Genomic DNA, 27,048 nt, shown 5'->3' on the forward strand with positions numbered 1-27,048 from the left:
CAAGGTTGACAAAATTATTGCCGATGTTGGCTACGCGCTGTCATACCACCAACGTTGTCTAGGGAATGAAATTACATTTATTTTTCCTAAACTAATTTGTCGCGTCGTGCTGTAACTTCCCATACATCTTGCCCCACAAGGTTCATTTTTTTTTTGTTCTTTCTTGCGTCCTTTCGTATACTCGCCTGTTTCCCCCGCTCGTTCGGTTCAACGCGAAGGTCCAGCGGCGTTTACGAAATTAGATTCGTTTCCCAGAAGCCGGCGCTCCACGCGCGCGCTCGCCGCCCACAGAAATCGCGTCGTCGCCGCGGCGCCCCGAACGACGCTAGCTCGATCGCTTTCCTGGAGAACGGTGAGCTGTGCTGCTGCTCTCTCTTTCTCTCTCTCCACCACGTGGCAAGAGGAACAGCGCCAGTTCGTGCGTTCGTTAGCGTGCGTGGAATCGCGCGGCCCGCAACAAGTGTGCCACGATGGCGGCAGGTGTATATGAATCGCATGGCCGCCGCGCCGGCGCCTCTGGTCGCGGAGGCTTGGCACGTGGTCGCGGCACCTTTGTGCCCCCGGCGCCCCCTTTACTCTGGTGTGGCCTGACGACGGCGATGCGTCTCGTTCTACACCTCGTTATAAGGCGAGCGAGCGCTTGATTGGCGGCGCGCGCCCGTGTAGCTGGTACACTTGACACCAGGTTACGAGGAGGAAGTCCAGGGTCGGTGGCTTGTTGTGGACGCCGCCCAGCGGTAGTACGTACGACCTCTTCTAGGGACCCGGGCAAGACGGACGGCGCCCGTCCGAGTGGCGACGAGTTAATTGCGTCCGCTTTATACGAATGTTGGCGACGAGGCCGGCTAAGCTGGATAATGCGAAGGCAACTCGGAAAACTCTTGCTCGCAGTGGGAGAAAATAAAGAAAAGGAATGATTAAGAAAGGCGCAGTGTTTCAAGGAATCCGTACGCTAACACGATTCTCCTCATTGCCCGCGAATCAGAAAAGAGAAATATTTGAGAGATACTCGCAGAGTGAACGCGAGAAAGTTTCTAATGGTTGTGGTATATCATTTGCAACAGGCAGCGGCGGCCACGCTCCTGTTTTTTTTTTCTTTTTTGTTTGTTTGTTTTGCTTGTTCCTAACACTATTTATACGTGTCGGCGCTTCAACTTGTTAATGAAAGAACGGAAGCGAAGGCGGCTTCCCTTCTTTTGCAAAGCAACGTGTAATCAGGCACGGCAGCTTGCAGGTCAGCGGCACACGCCTAGCGGGCAACGGTTAACCGGTAGTTAGACCAGGTTAACTGCTCCCCTTTTCTCTACTTTTCTTCTTTGTCCGTCATCACCGCGAATCTTTTTACCCACCGACTCGGCAAGCGAAAGACGACGTAAAGAGCCGACTGCACGCGGGTCGTTGGCTTTCCTGAAAGTCGAAAGGGCATCATCTCTGCTGGGAAAAGTGATGGCAACTGCAGCTTTCAACTAGTTGAAGCAACTCAAGAAATATAGCCGAGGGATGTGGACTGTCCTACAAGACGTGCATATCGTTGACGTGATAAACACAAGCTTCAGCAACAAGCTTCAGGAGAGTATTGAGGCTTGAAGAATTGGGGGTATCGCTAGTGCGACACCCCCAGTTAAGGATTTTTTGCCTTTTCACGTGATAAAGAACGTCTCTTCCCCATTGTAGGAACACAACCGTTGAAAATGCACCGTTGCAGGCGCTTATTTTTCATTCCTAGACAATGCCCCGGTCAATTTTTGAAATCATATATTAATAAACAAGTGAGAAGAGGCAACCGTTGCTTCAAAACGAAGAAAACTTCTCTATTTTTTTTTAGCTCCATAAACGTATTTCCGAATTTTCTGTTTCGTAGGCCTTCTAAATTCGCAACACCGGATGCGCTATACACCGGTTGAAAATAGACAGAAAGGTGTTCACGGCAATGTTACGTTGATTGCTGTCTCGAATGTTTACGTTAGTCGCAAGGCAAAGAGTACGCGGCACCATCCTCGGTCACTAATGGCCTCACTTCATATCTACGTTAAATTGTTATTAATGTTTATGTAAAAAAAATTACTCTTGATCTGACAATGTCTATGGAATGTACCAATCAGATGAATTCCCTTCTTATGCCGCCCTTTTAAACCTAAACGATTGGGGTGTAGAAGCACTTGAAAAACATACAGAAAACTTACAAACATTGATTGCCAGTATAATGACTTACGTTGATTGCTTTTGTATTTTGTATTTTCCTTTATGATTTCTTTCAAGCAAGTCAAATGAATGATGTTGATTGATTTTGTCCTTTATATAACTTTCTTTCCTTTACGCAGTGTTTTCTAAGACTGTTGTTGTGTATGAACCTATCATTTGTTACATACTGTGTAACGGTTGTCGCTAGAGTCAACTGTGTTGACAAATCATAAATAATATACTGCCTAGCGCTTGGGGAGGGGGCCTCCGTAGTTTGGGCAAAGGGTGCAAATTAAGTTCTTAACTCATCGAGCGAGAAATCTGGAATAAACTCGCATCCATTTTCAAACACTGCATGCTTTTGCCGTTGTCGTGGTCATGGTCTGCAGCCTTTTTGAATCTATGTCAACTTGCACGTCTGAGGTCAATACGTTTTAAACGACCTCAGTTTGCGTCTTCTCTAAGCTGGTTCATGACACTATAAATTGCTCAGAACTTTTTGATCGTGTACAACTTCGAGTGCCGCAAGAGTCTGTGTATACAAGACAGCATTCCGTGTTTTATACGCAGCCTTGTTGGCGCGACCGTTAAAAATAAACAAGCAGTAGGCAATCAGCATACTGAACTATGAAATATGCCTATAGGCATATTTCATAGTTCAGTTTTATGTATTTTCGACAGCTGTAGATATTCATGTTTTATTATTAACTCGTTTTTACAACTGTTTCTTGTTTTTATTTTTCGCCTGTTCATTTATTATTTAATATAGTTTTTCCTTCCCGAGTAGTCCTTCCTGCACTAATTGTGTTTTGTGTATTTGTTTTTAAAATTCCGCTAGTACAAAGCCTTCCTAGCTGTTCCTGGATATTATTATTATTATTATTATTATTATTATTATTATTATTATTATTATTATTATTATTATTATTATTATTAATTGCGTAATTTACGTCTGCTTTTGTAAGCTGACGATATAAAACTTCACCGTGAAATTAAAACAGTGCATGATTGTGAATTATATACAGGAAGACGTGTATTATGTTGCGAACTCGTGTGCTTCTAACTTTTTACTGAAGTATTTGAGCTTAAAAGCACTTGTTGTTTCTTTTAGTCATAAAGTGTGTGCCTTGCTTTACGAATACTCAGTAGAAGAACATTCCGCTGAAAAGAGCGAGCTGGAATACTCAATGCCTCACGACTAACATTTGAAGAACTTAGCACAAGCATTGTTAATCCATCTTAGAAGAATTTCGGCCTGGCATCAACGATGACGAGAAAGTTAACAAAATAGCAGCTGCCTCGTTCTCTTGTATTTTTCATTCGTTTGCTCGGAGCTGGGTATAGTTCTTTTGTATGGAACTGCATTAATCTGACAAATATTGCAAAAATTGAACGCGTTCAGAGACATCGTATGACAACCTATTGTCTGGTGTCTTTTATGTTCCATGCGAGTGAATTACGTTTGAACCGATTGCCGTGTTCGAACATTGCATACATGTTGGCACACGGTCATGGAGTGCACCTCGTCAAAACTTGAGAAGACTACAGTGCATCTTTGTAGGTGTGTATACGGTTACGTGGAACATTAGTTTGATACTGAATGAAATTTTCGCTTTTCTCTTCTGCTCTCTTCGATACCCCTCAATGTAGAGTGAACGAAATCCGCATGAACCTTAGTTAACTTCCCTGCCCTTCTCTTCTACCTCTCTCTCGCTCTCTGAGCTGTGATTGCGATACACCTTTCTGTAACGAAGTAACTGAGGCCCTGTGCACCTCATTCTATTCGGATTCGTCCATGCATGCATGCACGAATGCATGCGTGCATAACATGACAGACGGGTTGTCAATACATTATGTCACGCAGAAACGAGTATCTACAAGTGTCCCGTCACGAAAAATGGAGTTTCACACTAGCCTCAACTAGAAAGAATTGTGAAATACGACAGAAATGTGCTTGGTTCATCTTGTCCATGCAGGATCGGGGTAATTACGTCAAGTTGAAATGCAGAAATTAAAAATAAAGGGACATGAAGTGGAACGAAAAGGTATGCCTTGCTGCAAATGGGAGCTGAGCCAACATACCTAATTACGTGTGCGGTGATTCATCAAATCAATAACATTTGCTGGCAGGCTAATTGGTTACGCATAGTTCACAGGTAAAAACAGCACAAACGAAACGAAACACAAGAAAGACACGGGACAGAGTGCTGACTTCAACCGTTGAAGTTGAAGTCAGCACTCTGTCCCGTGTCTTCCTTGTTTCATTGCGTTTGTGCTGTTTTTACCTATGAATCATCAATTCAGCTGCAGCAGCGCCATCCTCTCGTCCATTTGCATATGCGTAAAAGGTTAGTCCCAAAGAAATGTCAGCCCGTGCCACTCACGGCCTAAACGGCGGATGCTCTTTCTTTATCGCATGGTGTCACCTCGAAAGCTGTGCTGCTAAGTGGCCGATAGAGCCTCGTATGCGGGAGTGAAAACAGCAAACAATGGAACCATATGAGCTAAAGCGTTCGTTATAGTCGCAACCTGAAGAAACAGAAATGAAGTCAGAAAGAGTAATTCTTCCGTTAAGTTGAAACCCAGAAATCATGACTGAAGTGAAATAAAAGACCTCAAGACGATAACATGCCTCAAGTGGAAACCAAACCTACATGTCCCCATCGCTTATTGGCGAATTGTTCAGCCGTACACCCATATCTCCGTTAGACTCAAATGCTCACGAATGACTACTTACTCGTCGGTTGACCGAAGGGAACGTAGTACATAACATATCCAACTAATGCCGTATAGTCATCGGATGGCTCTTAGTCATGCGCCCAACGCTGACTCACGACTCGACTCTCGACCACGTGCGAGGCACGTCTAATTACGCGTCCGTGCTGCTTGCCTTCTATTTGTTTATTTTTCGGCTCTGAGACGGCGGCATCGGAGGAAATCAGCGGCGGCTGCGGTGGCCACCGGACCACGAATTGCGTGACTACTTGGCCACGCACTGGGCCGACCGTCGCAATAACGAGTCTTTAGAGAAAACAGCGGAAGCGGCAACGCTCACCTGAAGGCAGCAGCACCTGCTCTTCCTCCGTCTCGGATTCGACGTCCTCTTCACATTCAAGAGTCACTGTCCCCAATAAGCTCTCCGTCGACGCCGTAGAAATGTTTTGTACGACAGCATTAGGAGACGCCGGTGTCCCATTGACGCCTGCGGCGACCTGCGCCGCTTGGCTCGCGGCGTCTTCGGAAACGCCGCTCAGGCTCCCCGAGTTCCGGCCGCGCCGCTCGGCTGATTCACGTCCGGCAGCTGAATCAGCCGCCGCCGCGTCGGCTGGTGACGAAGCCGAAGGCCAGCCCTTGGCAGAGACGGCAACGTCTTCTATTGCCCACTCGTCGTGCTCCTCCGTCGAGTAGGCCTCCGACGATGTTCGCCTCTCTCCGGGTGTCTCGGGCCTGCACGACGCCGTGGCCCCCGCGGGACCAACAACTTCGTCGTACATGCTGGGCGACGAAGAATTCTGGCGCGATTTCTCGCCCACTCCGGGCACCAAGCTCGGCGTTTCTTCGACGAGCCCCTGAAGTGGCAGGTCGCGCGCTGTCCGGCGCTGGAACCATTCCGCCGTGTCGCCGACGAGTCCTAACGAAGCGGCTGTCGTGCCGCAGCGTTGCTGCGCTTCTCGCTGCGGCTGTTCGGGCGAAGTCACCGGGGTATCAGTTAGAAGCGAGGTCTGCGCAGTCCTCCTGAAGTCTTCCGCAAAGTGCAGTGAGTTACATAAGGAGTGGAACAGCTCGGCCTCCTCGAACATGGGCTGCTTCGGAAGTGCCGTCGTCGTCAAGGAAGGCAACCGGAAGTCGGCCCAGTTGTACTCTCCGGTGTGGGCACTGTATTCGTACGGGGGTGTGGGTATGGTGCCTACGACATTTGCGTCCTGCATGGTGAGCGGTGCCTCTCGCGCAGCAGTTTCTCGCGATTCGATTAGAGTGCTCTTCGCGACGAACATTGGATGTATACGCACTCAGGCTGGGGTCATTCTCCCGTGCGACATACGGTAAGTTTCATTACATTCTTGGTTCCTTCGGTGACCCCTTGTTGTACTTCCACTTCTGGTACAGTATTGTGTTCATAGAGCTATCGTCTTCACCTGAAACAAATGGAAGAAAAGCAGTTTTATTTTCACCACTCAGGAAGGTCGTATATGGAAATGTAAATTTGTTTGTGATTAATAAAGTAGATAATATATTATGTGATGCCGCTGACAAATTTTTTCTTGTTGTTCCTGCATGCCTGTATCATGAAATTATACTTGAAGTAGGCAGGCATTTTGTGAACAACTATTTTGTGTACGTGTCTGTTACCGTATGTGCTATTAGTGCGTTTATGTGATCATTGCTTATGCAGTAATTATCACTGATAACTACTCATCTATACGTGTCTCTTCTCTCAGTTTTTCCCAGTAACGTGTTAGCGCATGTGCAAGTATGAATATCACTAACGAACACGTGAATTTTGCATTGGAAATTATGCACAATTTTCGGCATGGGATATTGCCACATTCGCTAAGCTGATAAAGTCAGCAAGTGAAACAAATCAGTAATTATGCCTAGTAAGATGGTTTTTCAGCCAGTATCTTATTTACACTGTATTTGTCCCTCTATCATTTATAAGCGCCTTTTTTTACCGTACCTCTTGTTAAAAGTTACCCAAACCATGAGTTCTCAATAAACCTAAGGGTAATAATGAAAGGCTTTCGCTTTTTAATAGCTTCAGCATACAAGCTTTCATGAAAATTTGGGGAATTATAAAAGTTATTTCATTGGTTTTTGTCGCAAAACAAGGTATTGAAAAATGATAAAATTTTACGTGTGTTTAAAGTGTGTCATGCCCATGGTGTAAGTTACATAACAACCTGTAACAAGATTCTTTGAAAGGTGTTAGTTGTGGATGATACATTGCGCGCATGCGCGATTGCATGTATACTCATGACTGCGTTTACGCCTATAAAAATCAATTGGCAGTGTCACCGTATCTTCGGGTTTGTTGTGCTTTTGTTTTGGGTGATTTCGCTTCACGGCAATTAGGTCTTCCAATAAGGTCACATGCGGCATAACCTTAGCAAAAGTTCTTAAGCACGAAAAATTTTGAGTTTTATTCCCACTGTTCTCTCAACTTCGACATCCCACAATGTTGTGACTTCGAGAATGTGCTGTGTGTACTGTTGCGATATCACGTACGTAAATTAGATTAGATGCAAGTGATTCTTAAAGAAGCTACGGTAGAAGCTATGTCTAATCTTGTTCAGGATATTTGTGGCTATTGTTGTCGATCTTGATGCTGCTGTTATTTCCACAATGTCGAACTCTTTGTAGCAAAGAGTCGTGAATAAAAATAAATCGAATTATAAATCGACTAGATCAAACAATGTGTTCATTCGTTTCAACGTGTAAGAAACGCATGTTGCCCGTTCAGTCCTTAGATTAAGCGACAGTTCAAAGATGGGTGTTAGTGGATGCCTTGCGGTTACGTGGATGCCTTGCGGTTACCTTAAGGGTAAATAAATGATGATGATGATAATAGTGCACCGTAAATGACCCATTGTTTCTTTTCCCGGTATATTTCGTAGGAATATGTTCAAGGATCAAAATGTACACGATGACTGAATATGAACGCGAAAAGTGAACCACTGAGTCGTAGAAATACGGTTTCTGAGATGCATTCATGGAAAGCAATCGTTAACACTGTAAGGCTTTGCGGAGAATCCTACCTTTAACCCAAACACGGGGTGAGAAAACGTACGCAGAATACCAGACTCCAGCACTGGCGACTTTATACCAAGTGATTAATATTTAATAGACTTGTACAGCGCTGTCTGTTCGCGGTTCGTTGTCGACCGCGTTGTATTTCGCGCTGTACAAGCTAATTCAAGGTGAATCATGACTAACTAGCCCGGCTGTCAGTTCTCTTATGCAAACTGGTGTGAAATTCTGGCACAGCAACAAACATGCACAGATAGCTTCATTACGTACCGACGCACTGTCAATGAGATACAGTGTCGTTGTATGCAAAGTTACCATGCGGGCGGCAGAGCACGCGTAAAAGCTTCGTGAAATTCTCATCATTTACAAAATAAGGAACAAAGGGATAAGTCCACAATGCACTGCATTCGTGTGAAATGGCTCCCACTAGCGGACTCTTTTACAAACGCGTTTTAATTATCCGGGAATCGAAGCTATCGTATAGTAATGACAACCCTTAATGCTGCGGTCGTAGAGAAATAGAGTACGTTATTTTAGTAAAGCCGATAATAAACCCGATTCGAGAGTAATGTTGGTCCAATAAATCAGTTTGGTCATACCGAATGCTTCCATAACACTAGCGAACACACACAAAGGCTACACAGAACGACACAGGACACAGTATTTGTGTGTGCTCGCTAGTATTATGGAAGTATTCAGTCAGTACCAGCGAGCCCAGCTAAATCCATTAACGAGTTGATCATACCGCCTCGTGAACAGGTTGTCGTGAGTTGAAAACCAAAAGTGAGTCTCAGAATTACGGAGAAAAGAAGCAACGATGTTTTACCGGGTGTTGTACGTTGTCATCAGATGCACATGTCGCACGCCGTACAAGTATCCAGAGCAATGGGCCTCTTGGCAGGCAAGCACAGCTTTCACGCACGTGGTCCGCACCGCACACTCCATAGAAAGTCGACTGATTTGAACCGGAGGCGCTCTTTTTTTTTTTCCGCCACAGTTGCCGGCAGCTAATTTCACTACAGAGTTGTCTGAGAGGAGATGGCTCTGCCGATGCAAGTAGGCGAGGGGCGAGTGAGAGCGACAAGAAAAGAAAGGCCTGGCGTACTAGTTCATACACAAACACGCAAAAAAGCGGGTCCTTCGGCGCAATACTAGGAGGCAGTTGGGCAAAGAAAATAATAAACTCTTAGCACGAACTCTCTCCGCCCATTTTGGTTCATCTCCTCGCACGGCCAGACAAACTCCGAGAGGGTGAAGGTCAGATGTGCTAACACAAAAAGATACTGCTTATAGAAGCCACGGAGGGCTCGCCACCTGACATCCACGCAGATACAAAATGGAAGTTTTTTTCGACTCGCAGGAGGAGTTATTCGCGAATTCAAATTGTGCCTTCCTCCAATAAGCGGAGACCAATAAAGCGCGCACCCCTGCACCCCTTACGACGAGCGAGGGGGGCTTGTGAGAAAGCGTTTTGGTGACGATAGAAGTGAGGGGAGGGGGGTCACACAAGATCCACTTTGTAGCCAAGCCAAACCGAGCCTCGACGCAGCAGCGTTCCAAAGTGGGAGGTGGTAGCGAAAGGGAAGAAGCGAGGCGGGCCGTCCTCGAGCCTTATTATTGGCCGCCGCTCGCGGCGGGACAGCGTCGGGTGGGCTTTACAGCGAGGCAGGTGAGGCGTCGGGGAAAGTACGCCCGCCGCCTGCTTGGTGACGCGCCAGTAAGTGCGCCGCCCCTCGCTCAAAAGGAAAGCATGGCCCTTGGCAAAGAACGTTTCTGCGCTTTGCGTGCGTGCGAGACTGACGATTGGGGGTGCTTACGCAAGACACACGCGGCAGCCCAGGCTGGCTGCCTTCTCATTTTGGCCCTCAAGTGGACATAATGCGAACGTTTCTTTTATCTCTCCTCCTCGCAGGCCAGATTGAGAGTAGCGGCGGTCCTGAAGCGTGTGCCACGTGCAGCAGCAACAGTGCCGCCGATGGCCCAAAGGCGGTTGACCAAACAGGGCGGTCGTTAATGTTCGCGCCACGTCGAAGGACGGCTTCGTGGAAAAGTCGAAACACCGAGAGAAGAGGATGCTACTCGCGTTTTATCCCCCCCTTACCCCCCCCCCCCCCCCGCCTTCTCCTATCTGCCATACACTTGTTGCGCTAGTTCTTTGTTCTTCCTACGTCAAACGATAACGGCGCGGTGCCTTTGAGATCAAAGAAATACTGCCGATTGGCCTCCGGGGCATGCAGCTCCGAAAGCAAGCGGGAGGTGACTTACCGCTTAATGGCTCGTTTACGACTCACACTCAATAGCTTACGGGAAACCCACATTAATACAGCAGTGCACAGATTTCAGTTTTACCCACTTAAAAGAGCCGCCGTTCCTACAACGATTCCATCTTCTTAAAAAGGCGCACTGCATATGCATATGCTTGGCGGCTCTACAAAGAAGTGTGGCATCCTACAGACATTCGATTTTACGCGGAACCACCGACAAGAAGAAATAAACGAGCGTGTCAGAAAAGTTTTCAGAGTGTTTAGATATGAGAACTGATCTGACAGAAAATGACCGTTGCGGCACATTGGCAGGAGAGATTGTGTTCATATAAAACAAATATACTATTGCATGTTTGTAGAGGTTGCAACACGAGCTTCAGTTATGCCAAGCAGGCCGCCCGATAACATGCGAAATTACGTATTTTTTAATGCTCCTTTCTCATCTAATTATGGTCCTATACGAGCAGAGCTAGGCGTCACTAAGCGCCGCAGTTGCCCTTTGTCTCGTGGAAAAGCAGCACCGATTTAATATCACTAATATTACGACATTCGCATACATTGCTGAATAGTTGCGGCCTCCTCGAGGGCGGTGTAAAGCCGCATTGCGTTTTTTTTTGTTTTTGAGAATTCGCAGATCCAAGACTTCGTAACTCGACCATGAATCGGAAAGACGAGTCAAGGAAAGCTTAGAGAAATGCAATTGTTGTGTTAGTTAAAATGTGCAAATGCTAACGTAAACGTCGTGGGTTCGGCTATCACCGGCGCTAAGCTATTTCTCATTCCCTTTCATCCCGCTTTACCCTATAATTTCTGTATTTCAATCAAAAACACTTTCTCCTGTGCTTTCATTTCCTTCAAATTCGAATGTGGCTGTGGTGGCGTCCCTGCTTGTGCCATTGTTGAGCGTTAGGATTGCTATTACTTTCTCCCTTTTTACAGCACACCTACGAGTTGGAAACCATACAAGACAGCTTTTCGATAGTGCGAAAAATCATGCAGTGATAGCGCAGCTGAGCATATTAGGCGCAATGTAGTGTCTGCTGGATCGTGTTCGACTTCGAAGACGCCTTCGTACCTGGGCTGTATTCTGGTAAGTATAACAGTTGCTTTTCCCCCAATTATACGCTGACGCAATACACGTGGTGCACAGAAATATGGGTTGTGTGAAGATGCTGTTGCTGGGAAAAGGGAAGACGATGCCTGTTCGTTTGTGTGTGTTTATTGCAGCTGGGTATAGTTGCGTGTACGTTGATCACCAAGCACCGTGAACAAGACTGGGCTCAAACCAGAGTTGAGTGTAGCCTAGCTCACTTGTTATTACATTGAAATGAAGCCATAGGGCCCCCCAGTTTGGGGTCCAAATGTCAAAATGAAAAATTAGCATAGCTTGCACTGGGGGCGCAATGCTGAAGAGACAGCGGAGGTGGTGGGCATCTATGTAGTCTTGGATTTTGCTGTTTTGCTAAGTTTTTCTTTCTTTCTTCCTCTATTTCTTTCTTCTTCTCTCTTCTCTCTGCTTTTTATGTCTTTTTTCTCTATTTATTTCTCTCTCCCTGTTTCTCTCTATTTCTTTCTCTCTCTCTCTCTCCCTCTCAATTTCTCACTTGCTTCCTCCTTCTTTCTATCCTTCTTTCTCTCTATCTCTCACTCTATTTCTTCCTCTCTCTCTCTTTGATTATCTCTCTTTCTTTCTCTTTCTGAATTTCTTTCTCTCTATTTCTCTCTTTCTCATTCTTTCTGGACTACGCTTTACTCTCTCCCCTCCTCCTTTCCCTCCTTCTCACCACCACCACATCTCCTCCTCACGCTCACTTTCTCACCCCCTTGCTACACCGTACTATACGAGGCTGTGCTATGCTCTGCCAGCGTGCCTGGATAGCCGAGTGGTTAGGTTGTTTGTTTGTTTGTTTGTTTGTTTGTTTGTTTGTTTGTCTGTTTGTTTGTTTGTTTGTTTGTTTGTTTGTTTGTTTGTTTGCTTGCTTGCTTGCTTGCTTGCTTGCTTGCTTGCTTGTTTGTTTGTTTGTTTGTTTGTTTGTTTGTTTGTTTGTTTGCAAATACTGCAGGCCCTCCTCGGGCCAGAGCAGGAGTGAGTACATTAATAAACGTAACAAAACACACTGAGAATAGAAAATACAGTGACATGAACAAATGCAACAAACGACTAACGACTATAGAGCAAGATAAATGTGTAAGTAAACGTGGCTCGCAACTCGGAAAAAAAAATTAACGTAGACAATGCGCTATACACTGCAATACCCTATGTACTTTATGTTTGAAATACGAACGGGCACATCAACACAAAGATAGCACAAAGCTTTGAACACTAAAACTTGCTAAAACTGACAGAAACGCCGCCATTATCGCTTGCTGGAAGTGACTTATTATCCAGAATGCGCACCTTTTCGGCACGATCTCCTAAATGATGCGCGACGCGGGAATAACTAGGCTTCCTTATAAAAGCATTGGAGGTGACGCGCCGATACTGACGTCTTGCAAGCTTACCACTAGCTAAAGGTGTCGGTTGCTTATGTGATATGCTAAGGCAATAAACCTATAATTATATTCATAATTCGTATGGCGTAGCGCACCACGACAGGGACGGAGAAGAGGGACGCGCGCGCGCGCGCGCGCGCGCACACACACACACACACACACACACACACACACACACACACACACACACACACACACACACACACACACACACACACACACACACACACACACACACGTGCGCTACGCCATACGAATTATGAATACCAACCAACTGTAGCCCGGCAACGTGCCTTAGCTATAATTAGATAATACCGCCAATAGTACACCCCTGTTGCGTCTTCACCTAAACGTTGTTCTACCCTGAACTTGGGTCTGGGTTCGAGTTCGTTGGTTTGTTGATATCTAAATGTAGGCGAAGCTCGCAGAAACACTGCAAATGAACATATACATCGTGTGTCAATTTTCTTTCACTGTCCGTGTTTTTGTGCGCCTTAATTACCTTAGGTTGTTCAACGCGATACAAGTAGTCGGAAAAATGCTCGGAGATGAAAAAGCTGCTATCACGTTGCCCAGAAAATGTCCGCCGCAATTGGCTTCATTGCCGATTGTGCCTCGAATATCGAAGCATTCCATGTTGCATCGTGACGAGGCAGCGCATATGTTAGCGCGCTGGAGTTTATCGCTAAATGATAAACAAATCGAATTTCTGAAAAAAAATGATGATGTGCATTCGAATTGATGTATAGATTCAACAATATTTGATGCACCGGCTTGTACTATCTCGCCACATATATATGTTTTATTTTCTTCCTGGCAATAAACATTTCTGAGATTGCCCTTCTCTGCCTACATCTAATTTCTTTGTGAATGTGTCTCAAAAGTTCTCCACGTTCATGTCAAAAGTATTGCTTAAAGCACAATGTTCTATCACGCACGTGGCAGAGCTCTCATTAAATCGAGCCTCTACTCTAGCGTGACTAATATGAATGTCTTGCAATCACTACCATGCTATCATTCGCGCAGGGAAATAAAACTGTTTATTTCACTCAATTCACAGCATGCGCGAAGATAGTTTGCCGCTATCACACGACATCACATATTTCGTCATCACATAATCAACGCAGCTTCGCTCGTTTTTTTCCCCCTGTTTTGTTTTCCTTTTTTTTTTCACGCGCACCCAAGCGTTCGGTGCATCTGCACTACCTCGTTAAAAACCCAACTGGAACGAGCTTCGTAATGTCATTGTCAACATGCATGATTCTGTGACATTTATAAAGGCGATACTACCCTCCAGTCAATCTGCACTGTGTCTCCTAAAGGTAAACTTCGCATGTAACAATGCTAATCTGCTTTAAAGAGGGGATAGATTCTGCACATTCCGAATTACATAACAAAGAAGAATTGCCGCCTCAAAGTATAATACGCCAAAACGACGCAACAGCATTACGCTCCTAAAGGTGAAAAAAAAAATATTGGAGGACGCTTGAGCTTCACCTTCAGGAGTAGAACGCGATAGCGTAATCGGGCCCCGTTCACATCACCTTCCCAATTGCTAGCCTAGCTTCGGTTCTCGGTGCATGCCTCAACCGTGCCGCAAGGAAACGAACGTCTGTGCACGTAACATTGCCCGTTTCAAACTATCCTAGAATGCCTACTGCAAGTACAGTTGTTAAGTGCCAACTACGACACAATTCCTCCTTTTGTGAATCAGCGAAGGGCCCACTACGCGTACGTAAGGCAACACGCGAACCTACGCAGCTGCTCACTTTGTTGATGCTTTTGCTGATGATGATGATTAAGTATAAGAATAGAAAATTGAGCGAGTTGGGAGGCGTTCATCTTTGGTTGAAGCAGCGCACGCGGGACGAGGACGAAGAAATAGGAGCACGGGAGTGGGTGTGAGCCAAAGTTGCAGATGAACAAGAACAAGAACAAGAACAGGCGCCTAGTCCCGTGTGCGCTGCTTCAACCGTAGATGAAGTATGTCTGAGCGCTTTGTAATAAGTGGGTCTTTAAAACACGCACTCGTTGCGCAAATCGCGTGTTTTGACGCCTGGCGTGATTCTTAGCTTTTCCTACGCAGTATTACATGCGTTAATTACACGGAAGCAGTTCCAAGCAATGGCGTGGCTCTGTGGTGGAACACCTGCTTGCCACGCAGACGGCCTGGGTTCGATTCTCCCTCGAACCGAAGATTTTTATTATTTATATTATTTGCGTCTTTCTCGATTTTTTGCTCACGGACAACGCTGATTTTTAGCTCACAACCAACGACGCCGACACCGACGCCCACACCGACGCTGGAATTTCTGTGAAACGAGCTCTTTAACGCTATCGCGTTAAAACAACATAATGACTGGATGTGGCTGGACGGCCGCAGAAGGATTTGCTGCGAGGGTTTGAATGTAGTCTGTGGACGAGAGCCTTTTGGGAAAGCGCATTTCTCCCAATCCAGCAGATATATTTGTTTCGTTTTCATTTAACTTTTCTTATATTTCGTTCAAATAAAATGCAATATCAACCTCTCTCTTCTGCAAAATTACCTATTCGTTTCCCACTGAATAATGATGTGCAATTTCTTTACAGGGCTGACAATTGAGCAGATGCTGTTTGACTTCACTCCGGGACAAATCTTATGAATATTGGTTAAGCATTGCTCGTGATGGCACGCTCAAAGCTGTGATCAAAGAGAAACCCAACATGTACCATGCCGTAACAGTAAAGACAAGCAGTAAGCTTCTTATTCGGCTTATGACGATGAGAATGTTGCGCTTTAACTGGCAACTCAAGAAAAGAAAGCAGTGCGTCACAGTTAAAGCAGCACGAAACAAATGTTCATGTTAGATAGCGCTCGTTTAACGCGTTTAAGTAACAAATACACTGTGGGAGAGGACTCTGCGTTATAGATGTAGCGTTGCATTGTTTGAAGTTCAGTCGAAGCGCGATGAACCAGCGCTTTTGCACTCCGCAGCCATCGGAATGCAGCAGCAGCTGCCAGGTACCGAACCAAGACCTACTGCCACCTATTGACAGCCAAGCGCTCTATTCATCCATTACAGCAGGCTTTCGTCGAAGACCCAAATATACGTCCGTGATGCTTATGCTGCCGCCAGTGTGTCGGAACGGCACGAAAACGAAAAACGAAAAAGAGAAAACGATATTTCTGACTGGAACGAAAACGTAACCGAAACGTTATCTATTATTTCGTTCCGGAGGGAAACCGAAATATTTGTATCGTTTTTGAGTTCACGGGAAAGCTTGGCGATGTGGAACAACCGAGGTATGCAACGTGAGCAATAACGCATATCTCAGGGTACAGTATTATTCCAAAGTAAAGATGTGTGGAAATTTTGCGAAAAACGAAAGGAGTGGCAACCAGAGCTGTTTATGTTAACGCAAGTGGACTTTCGTGTGCCTGTCACAAAGGTCAAAGTGAAGAGCGCATTCTCGGCGCTCGCATGCAGCGGTCTCGCATACCAGAGAACACACGCTAAGACAGGCCGTTTCTGAGGTGATGCTCACTCCCTTGACACAAGGTATTGAGCATGCTAAAAAAATTCGTAATTCACCTTTGAGAAAATTAAATACTATAACAGAGGGGTACTGTTTTAGTTGGTAGGAATTCGTGGTATATGGTTCCTTGCACTCATTTTAAGAATGTGTGAAGAGCGTGTTTTGCCGCGGTCCCATGTTCTTAAGAGGTGCGCAAGTAACTATGCCACAAATCCTACGTTTTTATCGTTACTTTGACTTCAAATATTTCTATACAAATAAAAATTGTCACTAACCGTTACGGAACATTTTTTTTTTTCGCTCCACAATAGAAACGCAACGGAACTTTTTACGGTGGAACGAAACTAAAACCAAAACGAAAAACATTTCATTTCGACACCCTGGCAGCCGCCATATTCCATATTTTCACATCAGAGGGTGAAATAGCATATACTGCCATCGTGATAAATGTTACGCACATGAATGTTGTAATAAACTTGATATACCATGTGTCTTTTTTTCACATATATATATATATATATATATATATATATATATATATATATATATATAATATATATATATATATATATATATATATATATATATATATATATATATATATATATATATTACGTCATGTCAGTAGCCGTCTAATTATAGTTATGTAGGTAATAGCTGCTTCTTGACCTATTCATGTTAGCTTCTCGTTCTTAAACCAGCTTTAAACCATCAAACTCGACGTGGCATACGTGATACGTTCAGCACTGCAGGATGAAGTGTTGGGAGGTCTGCGCCTCTATCCACACCGGCCTACCCACACAAGAGAAGGACATCAAAGCGCTGTTTCCGCACATAGATTCGAATGGTTGAGCGGGTTGAATGACGCTGGCACGGTGCGCACACTATAAAGGTGTGGGCGCACGCGGGTCACATCTCCGGCCGAGTCGGTACAATGCACATTGACCTCGGGCGAGGAATTCCACCCGGCTCTCAGCGGTGGCCGACGTGTCCGCTCCGTGGACATCCGCAAGGCCGGTGGCCAGGAACCCCGGCTCCGGATACACGTGACTTTTCTGAGAACGAGACCGGTTCGCTCGTCTTGCGGATAGATCGAGTCGTCAAGTGCCTCCGAACAATGGTCATTCTCGGCGTAATGGAACGGCGCACGCAGCGCCGCCCCGCCAGCTGCCCTTATAGCCGCACTCCGTATACTACAACTACGTTACTACGCCGCTCCCGGACTCATTCATACGGTGGCGGATGTCCACGCACTCGCACTGCTGTCGCGAAGCCGATGCGAGCCGAGATACGGCATTCCTGAGAGAGGCAGGACTCGTTCTTTGCCGTTTTTTTTTTTTATTGCGGGTTAAGACTGAACAAGAGAAGACACACAATCGACATGCAGAGGCCTGCTTTCGCGTGAGCTAGAAACAAATGAAACAGTTGAGATGTTATACCAACAAGGCTATATATATAGAAGAATCCACCGTTGGGCTAGTTTGTACATGTCTTGATATATACTAAGTATGTGCAGCGCAAAGAAACGAAGACAAAGGGAATATACAGGAACGACGTAGACCGGCGTTGTCTATTTCGTTATGTGTCTTCCATTTGTCTTCGTTTCTTCGCGCTGCACATAATATATAACAATACATCGCTACTCTGGTCGTTCTCTGCGACTGCTCGCGTTGCAGCAGTTTCAGAGGAGCGGATGTGCATAGCATATGTGACAAGTTATCGCTCATAAACAACCATGGAGACTAGTGATGGGTCTCGTTTGAGGTGGAATGCACTTGATGTATCCTAGCCATGCGTTTACGTTAGACAAAATTGGCTCCCACACGAGCATTTTTCTATCCGCTTTGTCGGATACCATATAGTGAAAGAGAGTGTCGCGGCATTTCTTTGGGAAACCGCGGAAATTCCACCATGGTTCACAGAGAATACCTTACGAGCACTATAAAGCTTTATATTAGACCCCACAGGCAGCCCCGCCAAGAGGGCTGTGTCGAGAACATCATGATGTAATTTTCCTGCGAAAGTTCGCATGTGGGCGAGAAAAACCGCATAGAAAGCGAACACAATACTATAAAGATTGGTGCAAGGGCATGCATCTCGTGAGAAAAATTGAACATATGGTGCCAAGCGAATGTGTACACAAGAAGTTATTGGAAGTAACGGGCACGAATAAATCTCGGAACTCGAAATGACATCGTTATGGGTCAGCTCCAGAGCGCGCGTATTATAGTATGTGGCAGAAATGTCAGTGCGGGTCAGAGGTGTGCAAAGCAGCAATTTGGGTGAGTTGGTAGCATCACGAAACAGCGCACCCACACGAGGACAAAAAGGTAAGAAACCGACGACGCGATGTCCACCCGATCTCCAACCCCAAGAGCGGCGACGCAAGGTGTGTATAGTAAACGGTTCATACGCGCACTCCGCGGATAACGCGAACATTTCAGACGCGAAATGAAAAAAACGCCAAATCCCAAAACGATCGCGTATAGGCCGGTGGGTATAGCGGACGTAATTGCAGTAGGCCGGAAATGCGCGCCACGCAGAATTCCGTTAATGGCTTCTTGAATGGAAGCTCGTGTTTCCAGCGCGTATTACGACGGTGGTGAAAAATAATATTAAACAGAACTGAAGAGTAAGTTCTGAAAAAAAAAAAAAAACTGCAGTTATGTTTCGAGTGATCGTTGTGTGGTTTTCTTCTTTCTTTTTTTTTTTATTTCTGGATCTCTCTTTACTGCATGTGTACCAAGCAATGAGAAGGCAGCTCTTTCAATTCCGCAAGCCATTATAACGTGCTCCGTGCTTGAGTGCACCGTTGCATATAAACGTTCTGCGGGTTTACCGGGCGCGTCTGGAGCTCTTCTAAGTTAAATACAGCCGATTCGCCGTTATTACCCCAAAAGCGCGTTCCCCGCCCTGGCGTTAAAGGGCCACTAAAGAGAAATAGACCTCACTATGTAGTATGGAGGTGGGAGCTTAGATTATTCTGAATTTTGCACAACCGAAGTATTGAGGATATCAAAAAATGTGACACTATAGAATCACAGCCCGTGACGTATACATGGTGCATAACTGTGCCGCAGCATCGAAATACATTGAGATGCGCAGCGAATTTTGGCGACAAGTACGCCGCTACTTCTGTTGTCATCGTGACCCTCGATGCACGGCACCGCTGTTTCTCGCCTGTCGCGTGTGTTATCAAAGGTGTGGTCATGTTTCCTTTTGTTCTCTTTTCGTTTTTGTTTTTTCGTAGACTACGCGATGGTAGTGAGAAGTGTATGGCTGGCTGATCTTTGCTCATTTGACTGCTGATTGTTTGGCTTAAGAAAAAGTTAATGCGCGTGCATGTGTACTCGCGAACCTCTGCTACGCGGCGTGCCAAACGCAAAGATCGAAGATTATCACAAAGGGCAAGTTGGCGTTGCCACATCTGAAGTAGACTTGCAATTGTGTTCGTAACAATCATAGTCTAGCGTAGGGTAGCAAACCGGATGTTTTAGTTCTTGTTGGCCTCACTGCCTCTCACTCATTTATGTTTCTCTCTCTCTCTCCCCCCCCCCCCCCCCATCACACGCGAAATTATTTCTGTTTAGTGGGAGCTATTGAATTGGGCACGACAACAGCACATGTAAGGAAAGACGGGGTTGTTGATTGTTGGCTGTCTGACAACACTGTACAGCTTGAAAAAGGGAGTGTCCTATTTGCACCTCAACAGCTCGAGCTCACGTGACTTGTCTACGTCACGTATGAAGCCATTGGTGGAGCGGCGTACAGTAACGTTACTGCCCTCTCCCCCTCCCCCACTGACACCGGCCAAAATCGGCAAAATAGCGATACTTATGAAACGCCAGTCAGAACCTTGCCTTTCATTCAGATCTTTCGGTGGTGGTATGACGTCATACGTGACGTTCACGCTCTGGTCACGTGAGCCGGAGCTGTTGAGGCGAAAGTAGATTTTCCGTGCGGGGTTGCCAGGTTTAGCTACATTGCGCCAATTTGGCTACTTTTTAAAGCCGGTGGAGCCAGAAAAACGTCTTGGCTACCTGGCTACTTTTTGGCTACTTTCTTCTACCCTCGATTTGGGCCAAATTATGAATATCTGGTGACGTCGCAGCCGCTGGTGCTCGATTATGTGTCAAAGCCGTCATAGCCGATATCCGCTCATCGACATTAGAAACTTGGTGTCCGTAGAACTGATTTTCATTTCTTAGTATTCGGTATGGACTGCGACTCTGGAATGTTAACGGCTCGGGATTCGTCATCACACAAGAAATTATTGAAAAAGTGACTGTATACCTTATGCTTCAATCCGAGCAACTGCGATTTTGAGCGCACTCATGCCGTATACTTCATTTTTACTGTTGTTATAGTCCTTTTAGGAAAAGTCATGCAAGACGCGTGAAGAGTGTGTCATTTTTACATTAGCTGAAGAAACTACGTCATCCTGCGCGAAATAATTGCTAAAGTCAGCGATTTATGTTTTAATATCAACAATATTGGTGTTGAGTAGTCCGTGCTAAACTTCTTTTACATTTTCTCCGAAGAGATTTTGCATTTAGTCATTTAAATAAAAACGTCGACATTGTTTCCAAACACGCGTGGCCGCTTTTGGCTACTTTTGCAGTCCTTGATCAAGTTGGCTACTTTATGAGTGGTTTTTCAAATTTTCTGGCTATTTTTTGTGTTTTCGGCCTGGCAACCATGTTTTCTTGATTGCCCAGAGATGCAAAAGCAGCCTTTCGCAAGGCGATGCCAGAATGGCGAGAACTGCAAATAGAGACAAGATCTCGAGAAACTTGGCCATGGAAAAGAGCGCGGTGTCGGACAATGTTCGCGTGTCGTACGCTGCGTCAACCACAAGCAGCAAAACAGCAACAATGCAAGGAAGACGAACGTGAGTTCAGTAACACGCGCGACGATATCACGTGGGCGTAATTTTCAGCGCTTGAGGCAACCGCTATGAAGTAGCACCGCGCAAAGGCTTCATTGTAGACATTTTTTTATGAAAGGAAGGAAGGAAACAGAAAAAGGAGAAGGCAGGGAGGTTAACCAGAAACACTTCCGGCTGGCTACCCTACACTGAGGGATCGGGGAAGGGAAATAGAAAGACGAGAAATAGAGAGGATGGAAGAGAAAAAAATAGAGAGGAGAGAAGCAGTGAATTCACTGCAGCGTGCGGGATTGCACCACAAGACACAAGTTTATGAAGAACTTCGCGACACTCACTAAAGTGTTTTTAAAGATAAGTGCGCATATCTTCGAAAGTGCCATTTTAGCAAAGACTGAAACCGCTGCATTTCAAGCGCGCGCAGTAGAACCCTATAACAACCGTCATGTGGCGCTCGTTGGGGCATATGGTTTTATAATAGTGCACTAGAGGGAAATTTGTAGCTAATGTCAATGAAAACTGCAACTCATGGCGCTTCATCTAGCATCGGAATGATAGGTAGTACATGGATTCGTCTGAGCTTTCTTATTTCGGCTCCGTGTGGATCCGTGTGGCGTGCAGCCGCTTTTTCGCAAAATTAAGCGAAAGCTCAACAGTCCCACTTCACCGCTTTGACCCTTTCTTCAAGAAAAACAGTTGAATTAAAAATTCTTTCATCTGTGAACTTGCGAATGTATCTAAATGAGTTCCAAGACTTGCCACCTTCGTTCTAAAGTGTCACCGTAGCGTGAAAAACAAGTAGTAATGCTAACAAAAGACTTTAAAAACAATGCCAAGGAATGCACTTCAATGATGCCTAATAGATTTCGCCTCAAGTCATCTTATTTAAGGCGTTATTTAAGGGTATTTAAGGCGGTATTTAAGCGTCATTTAAGGGTACCAGATCTTTTTTTTCCCTTAATGTCTATGTGACGTTTGCTTTGGAAGCAAACCTGACGCGGTGGTCTAGTGGTTATAGTGCTTGACAGCTGACCCGAAGATCGCGGGATCGAATCCCGGCCGTGCCGGCCACATTTCGATGAAGGCAAAGTGCTAGAGGCCCGCCTGCTTATACTTAGATGCACGTTAAAGAACCCCAGGTGACCGCAATTTCCGAAGTCCTCCACGACGGCGTCTCTCATTATCATGTGGTGGTTTTGGGACATAAAACCCCAACAATTATTGTTAATGCTTCAGAAGCAAACGTTAAAGAAAGAACTCGCATCATGGGATTGTTCTGGAGGTGTCGCGCGGGAAACAACTGCAGGGAAAAGTTCCTTATTAGCAAAGCCCGCAAGCATACCCGCAATCTTACCCGCAAACTTCGTACTGTATGCTGATTAACGGATAACTAAAGAATAAAAAATGAGTAATTGGGTTCGTGGCTACGAGTTCAACGAGGGCAACATGGACACAACTTCAGACTAACGAAACATATTCTATATAGTATAAAACGTTGCTGGTACACAAACTTTCAGTGCTGCGTAACTGTGAGCACATTGTTTACTGAAATCCTTTGTTTCGACAAGAGCACCCAGAGGAGATAAAACATGCCTGGAAGGCAATTTGGTTGCACGAAGCATCAGAAATTCGAATGAAATGAACGATTAAAAAAAGTGCGACGCCGTAATAACAGTAACACAGCTTTCCGAGTCGTCCAACAAAGACAGCCGACAAGGTTTCAGCATTACATTTGCGTGATTCAAGGACGATTTTGCTCCTTCTAGGCAGCTACAAACGCATTTCATTGTTTCTTTCAGTCGCAGTTAGTCGCCAGTCGCTTGCACCTTCTATGAAGAACATAGAGACAGCGGAGAGGGATAGAGAAATTAGCCGGAATAGGGCTTTATAATGGCTCGTCTTGACCGCCCAGCTTGCCTAGCTGCTCGCACGAGGAGCGACTCCACGCCCCCGGCGCCTTGTGCCCCGACGCGCCTGGCGCCAAGGCATTGGGCGGTTAGGCGCCTCGATGCCAAGTTCGATAGACGCCGCCGCCGAATAAGCCACGCTCGGCGAGTAGCTACGTAAAACAAGCGGCGCCGAAGCAACGAATCGGAGGGAGCTCCCCCGGCGTTCATCATCAATCACAACGACGACCAGCAACAGCGTAACGGAAAAAGAAAGAAATCTCGCCTCCGTCGGCGGACAGCATACGCGCTGCCGCAGCCAAGACAACTTCTAGTCAGTCGGTCAAGCAGCGTAGCCGTCAAAGTTGTGGCTAGAAGGACGGGGAATTCCCCCGTGTCATCGTCAACCCCCCCCCCCCTCCCTCATAACGGTTGGCTCAAATCAACCCTTTGGTCATGCATATAGCGGCGCGCGCACGCGATGTCTTGCGCGAGGCACAATTTGGAGCCGACACGAGACTAAAGCGTGCATACACTACACTGACTACACTGTCCACTGCCACCTTCCAGCTTTCCAGCGTATAGCATGTACACCCTTTAGGGCCGAAGCCTTGCTCATTGAAGTGGGCATTACAGGTCTTTCGAGCTCACTGTGTACAGCAGGATGCGTGCAAATTATGCTCGGCAAGCATCGTCGCTGCACACCTGGCGGCAATTGCCAACTGTAATGACCGGACTGCCGCCCCCTTACGCGGATGCGGTTATTGCGGCCACACGCGACCTGTACAGGGCAAGGGATTTGCGATTTTCTTTCAGATTTGGGGGCACAAACAAATAGCGACGAGCAGCGGCTGACCATCTGGTGCTCCCGAAGGTATACCCAGTGCTTTGAAGCTCGCTCTTCAAACTTTGACACCGCCCGTCTTTGTCCTTGAAGCTGTCCGTTGTACAGCGATGACCCATTTTTCTGGCGAAAACGACATTGCGGCTGCAGTGAGCAACTTTTTTGGATCTGCTTTCGGCATTGAAGCTTCGTGCACGCGATGCCATCATTAGATAAAAACAAACAGTTCCTTTAACTGGAACTTGCCTCTTCGTAGTTGCGGTTTATGGAGAAGAGTGAATAATCGGTGGTCACGGGTGACTTCCTCGCGTGTGTCGTGCGTGTGGCGGCGTGCGCAAGACACGTGGCTACCATCATGCCGCAGGTGCAGCGATGCGCGCACGCGCTTTCAGAGTGCAAAGATCGCGATTTCTCGTACAACCTGTAAGCCTTTTTTACCCAGTAAACGGGCTGGGAGAAACTCAGAGTCCCTTATACGTTCGCCTAAGACGACCTCGAAGGCGATATCCATCTTTTTCTTCTCAGTCGATGCACTGATCCTCCCCCGCACCCCTCCGAACACTTTCTGCACCTAACGTGGTTCTGCATTGCCTCCGTGATCGGCCCATCTTTGATCAAGCGATGATGTGATGACGTCAGCATGTTACATCATGATGACGTCACAAACTTTGTCGATATGTGACGCTATGATGACGTCATATGGGGACGTCATCATGTGGTGTTTCTTTTTTTTTTGCATCACTCGTGCTGGCGGTCAATCTTCGCGTTTGATGAAGCATCTAAAGATTTCGCCTTAATTGCGATTTGATCTATCCGTGCACGAGCTTACGGACCGTATATGCGCTTCGTATATGCTGCATTTGTTAGTGCAAAGCGATCACTGCTGAGGTGATTATAGAACAACGCAAAGCACTGATTCTCTACAATGAAAACATGTTCTAACTAGCCAAGTGATTCAATCATTCATTATTTCTTTTCGTTGTTTGAGGTAAAAGGTGTAAAAGACTGGCGTAATGAATCACTGTTGTGCAGCTAGTGTTCGCGCACGCGCATTTGTGTCCATATGCGATGAAAGGAGCGAAATAAACTTTTTCTTTGTAATTTTTTCTTGAAATGTCTCGCGCTTCCCCTACAAAGGTAATAATATTTGCCCCGTATTACAACAGATTTCATGGCAACAGATTGTCAAAATTTGTAAACCACGTTCTTTAGAGATGGGGAGGAGCCTGAAGCTTGCCCAATTTTTGTGCGGAGTTCCGTTTACCCTATATATTTTCTCCAAAACATAGCGGTCCTACTTCAGGCTAATTGCTTATAATCTGTGTCATTGTCCAGTACAATTAAATAGCTTTAGTGCCCTGGCCCCAACAATTTCTTTTTGTGAAAGGTAGTGGGAGGGAGAGCAAACTGAAATGCGGATCATGGAAAACCCTCCAAAACAAGCTCTTCGTCTGACAAGAAGCTTCTATATCAGGGGTCTCAAACTCCATGATCAACACTTCTTGCGCAAAATTTCTTAGACAACGGACGATAGAGACACGGGCAGATTGCGCCCGTCCGTGTCTGTTTCGTCCGTTGTCCAAGAAATTTTGCGCAAGAAGTGTTGATCATGGAGCACCAACTAGCTCGAACCCACACCTTGTCTCAAACTCACCTCAGGTAGGGGCCGCAGTCACGAAATTTAGTCCCGCAAGGGCCGGTACAGTGAAGGGGGTCGAAGCGGGTAGTCTGCACAAAATGTCAGCTAACGTTGCTATTTGAAAGGCGGCCTTTTCCATATCTCATATATGGATCATTTCTGAAGGTGACTTGACATCAGTTGTCGCGAACTTATCGATATTGATCAACAGAATGACTGAAATCTGGAAGCCGATTCTGATATGTAAGTACACCATGCGGTCACTTGTACAGAAATATAAGTTACCGCATGGGGTGCCTCACGAAACATATGCTTGAGACCACTCATGTCTGTGTAGCTCGTGAACATACTTATTAGGAAAATAAAAATAAATATTAGACGAAGGTAGTCAAGTGCGGGCCCGATCGCTAGCGAAAGAACGTCGGGCCGCGTGTTTCAGACCCCTGTTCTACATGGTCTTAGCAAATAAGTTATTTCTTTACGAAAAACTAGTATTTATTTTGTTATCCTTGATACTCTGCGGTACCTATAGATATTTTTTTTTAAAATCTGATCGAAATATGCTAACCATACGTGCCCGGCCTAACTTATCTGAACGCATGTCCTGCAGTGAGTAATTATTGACCTTTGTGCTCGCGCTTCTTCCATGGATGCGGCGGCCTCACTTTTTCAAATTGGAAACAGCGCCAAATAACGAGGACGCACAAGAGGCGCACGAAAAACATGCACGTGGAGCGCTGCTTCTTCGGCGTCCTGATGTTATAACGCGAAAGCGTTAAATAGCTCGTTTCGTTGAAATGCTGGTGCCGTTGTCGGCGTTGTTGGGTCTGAGCGGAAAACCATCGTTATCCGTGAGCGAAAAATCTAGAAAGATGCAAATAAAAGAAATAAAAAAAATTATTCGGTTCTAGCGAGAATTGAACCCAGGCCTGCAGCGTGGCAAGCAGGCGTTCTACGCACCACTGCTCGAAACTGCTTCGAAAAAAAAAAAAAAACACTATATGAATGTCATGTAGTGGGAGGATTAACGCATGTAATATTGCGTGGCAGTCGCGTAGAATCGCGCCAGGCGTCAGAACATGGGAACTGTGCAACAAGCAGGTGTGTTAAATTCCCAGCCATTAAGAAGCGCTCAGATATGCTTAATAATTACCATCAGCAAAGGCATCAACAAAGTGAGCAGCTGCGGTTCGCGTGCTGCCTTATATACGGACCTCGCTTATTCGTAAAAGGAAGAATGATGGCGTATAGTGGGCATTTCGTAACCGTACTTGCAGTAGGCATTTTAGGATACCTTAAAACGGCCAATGTTACGCGCACAGACGTTAGTTTCCTTTCGGCGCGGTTGAGACATCCACCGAGAACCGAAGTCAGCGCTAGCAGTTGAGAAGGCAATGCGCACGAGGCCCGAGTACGCTATTGCGCTCTTCTCTTGAAGGCGAAGCTCATGCGTCCTTCAAGTTTCTTGCACTCTTCCCACATTGAATATAAACCGAAGGTTTCACCATGCTAGATCTTTCATTAGAGTGGGAAACGTTGTGTGCGTAAGAAAGCGTTGCATTTAAGAAGTTTGCGTTCGAAACAGGACACTT

General features: G+C 45.9%; 1 protein-coding gene and 1 long non-coding RNA gene across 6 annotated transcripts in view; one reads left to right on the forward strand and one right to left on the reverse strand.

Annotated features, from left to right (window-relative positions):
• Positions 1 to 6,215, reverse strand: part of LOC119393284 (Friend leukemia integration 1 transcription factor-like) — a 47,321-nt gene extending 41,106 nt beyond the window's left edge. For 2 of the 5 annotated variants that reach the window (XM_049416185.1, XM_049416188.1), the window contains exon 1: positions 5,237 to 6,213. In XM_049416185.1, coding sequence (XP_049272142.1) covers positions 5,237 to 6,176 — 940 coding nt within the window. In that variant the 5' untranslated portion in view covers positions 6,177 to 6,213. Of the gene's footprint in view, positions 1 to 5,236 lie in introns of all 5 variants that reach the window. The other 3 variants (XM_049416187.1, XM_049416189.1, XM_037660219.2) reach the window with 3 other exon arrangements.
• Positions 1 to 27,048, forward strand: part of LOC119393286 (uncharacterized) — a 148,279-nt gene that overhangs the window by 40,584 nt on the left and 80,647 nt on the right. The window lies entirely within an intron of this gene.

Source organism: Rhipicephalus sanguineus, chromosome 5 (assembly GCF_013339695.2).
Source record: "Rhipicephalus sanguineus isolate Rsan-2018 chromosome 5, BIME_Rsan_1.4, whole genome shotgun sequence".
Classification (NCBI taxonomy): Eukaryota; Metazoa; Arthropoda; class Arachnida; order Ixodida; family Ixodidae; genus Rhipicephalus; species Rhipicephalus sanguineus.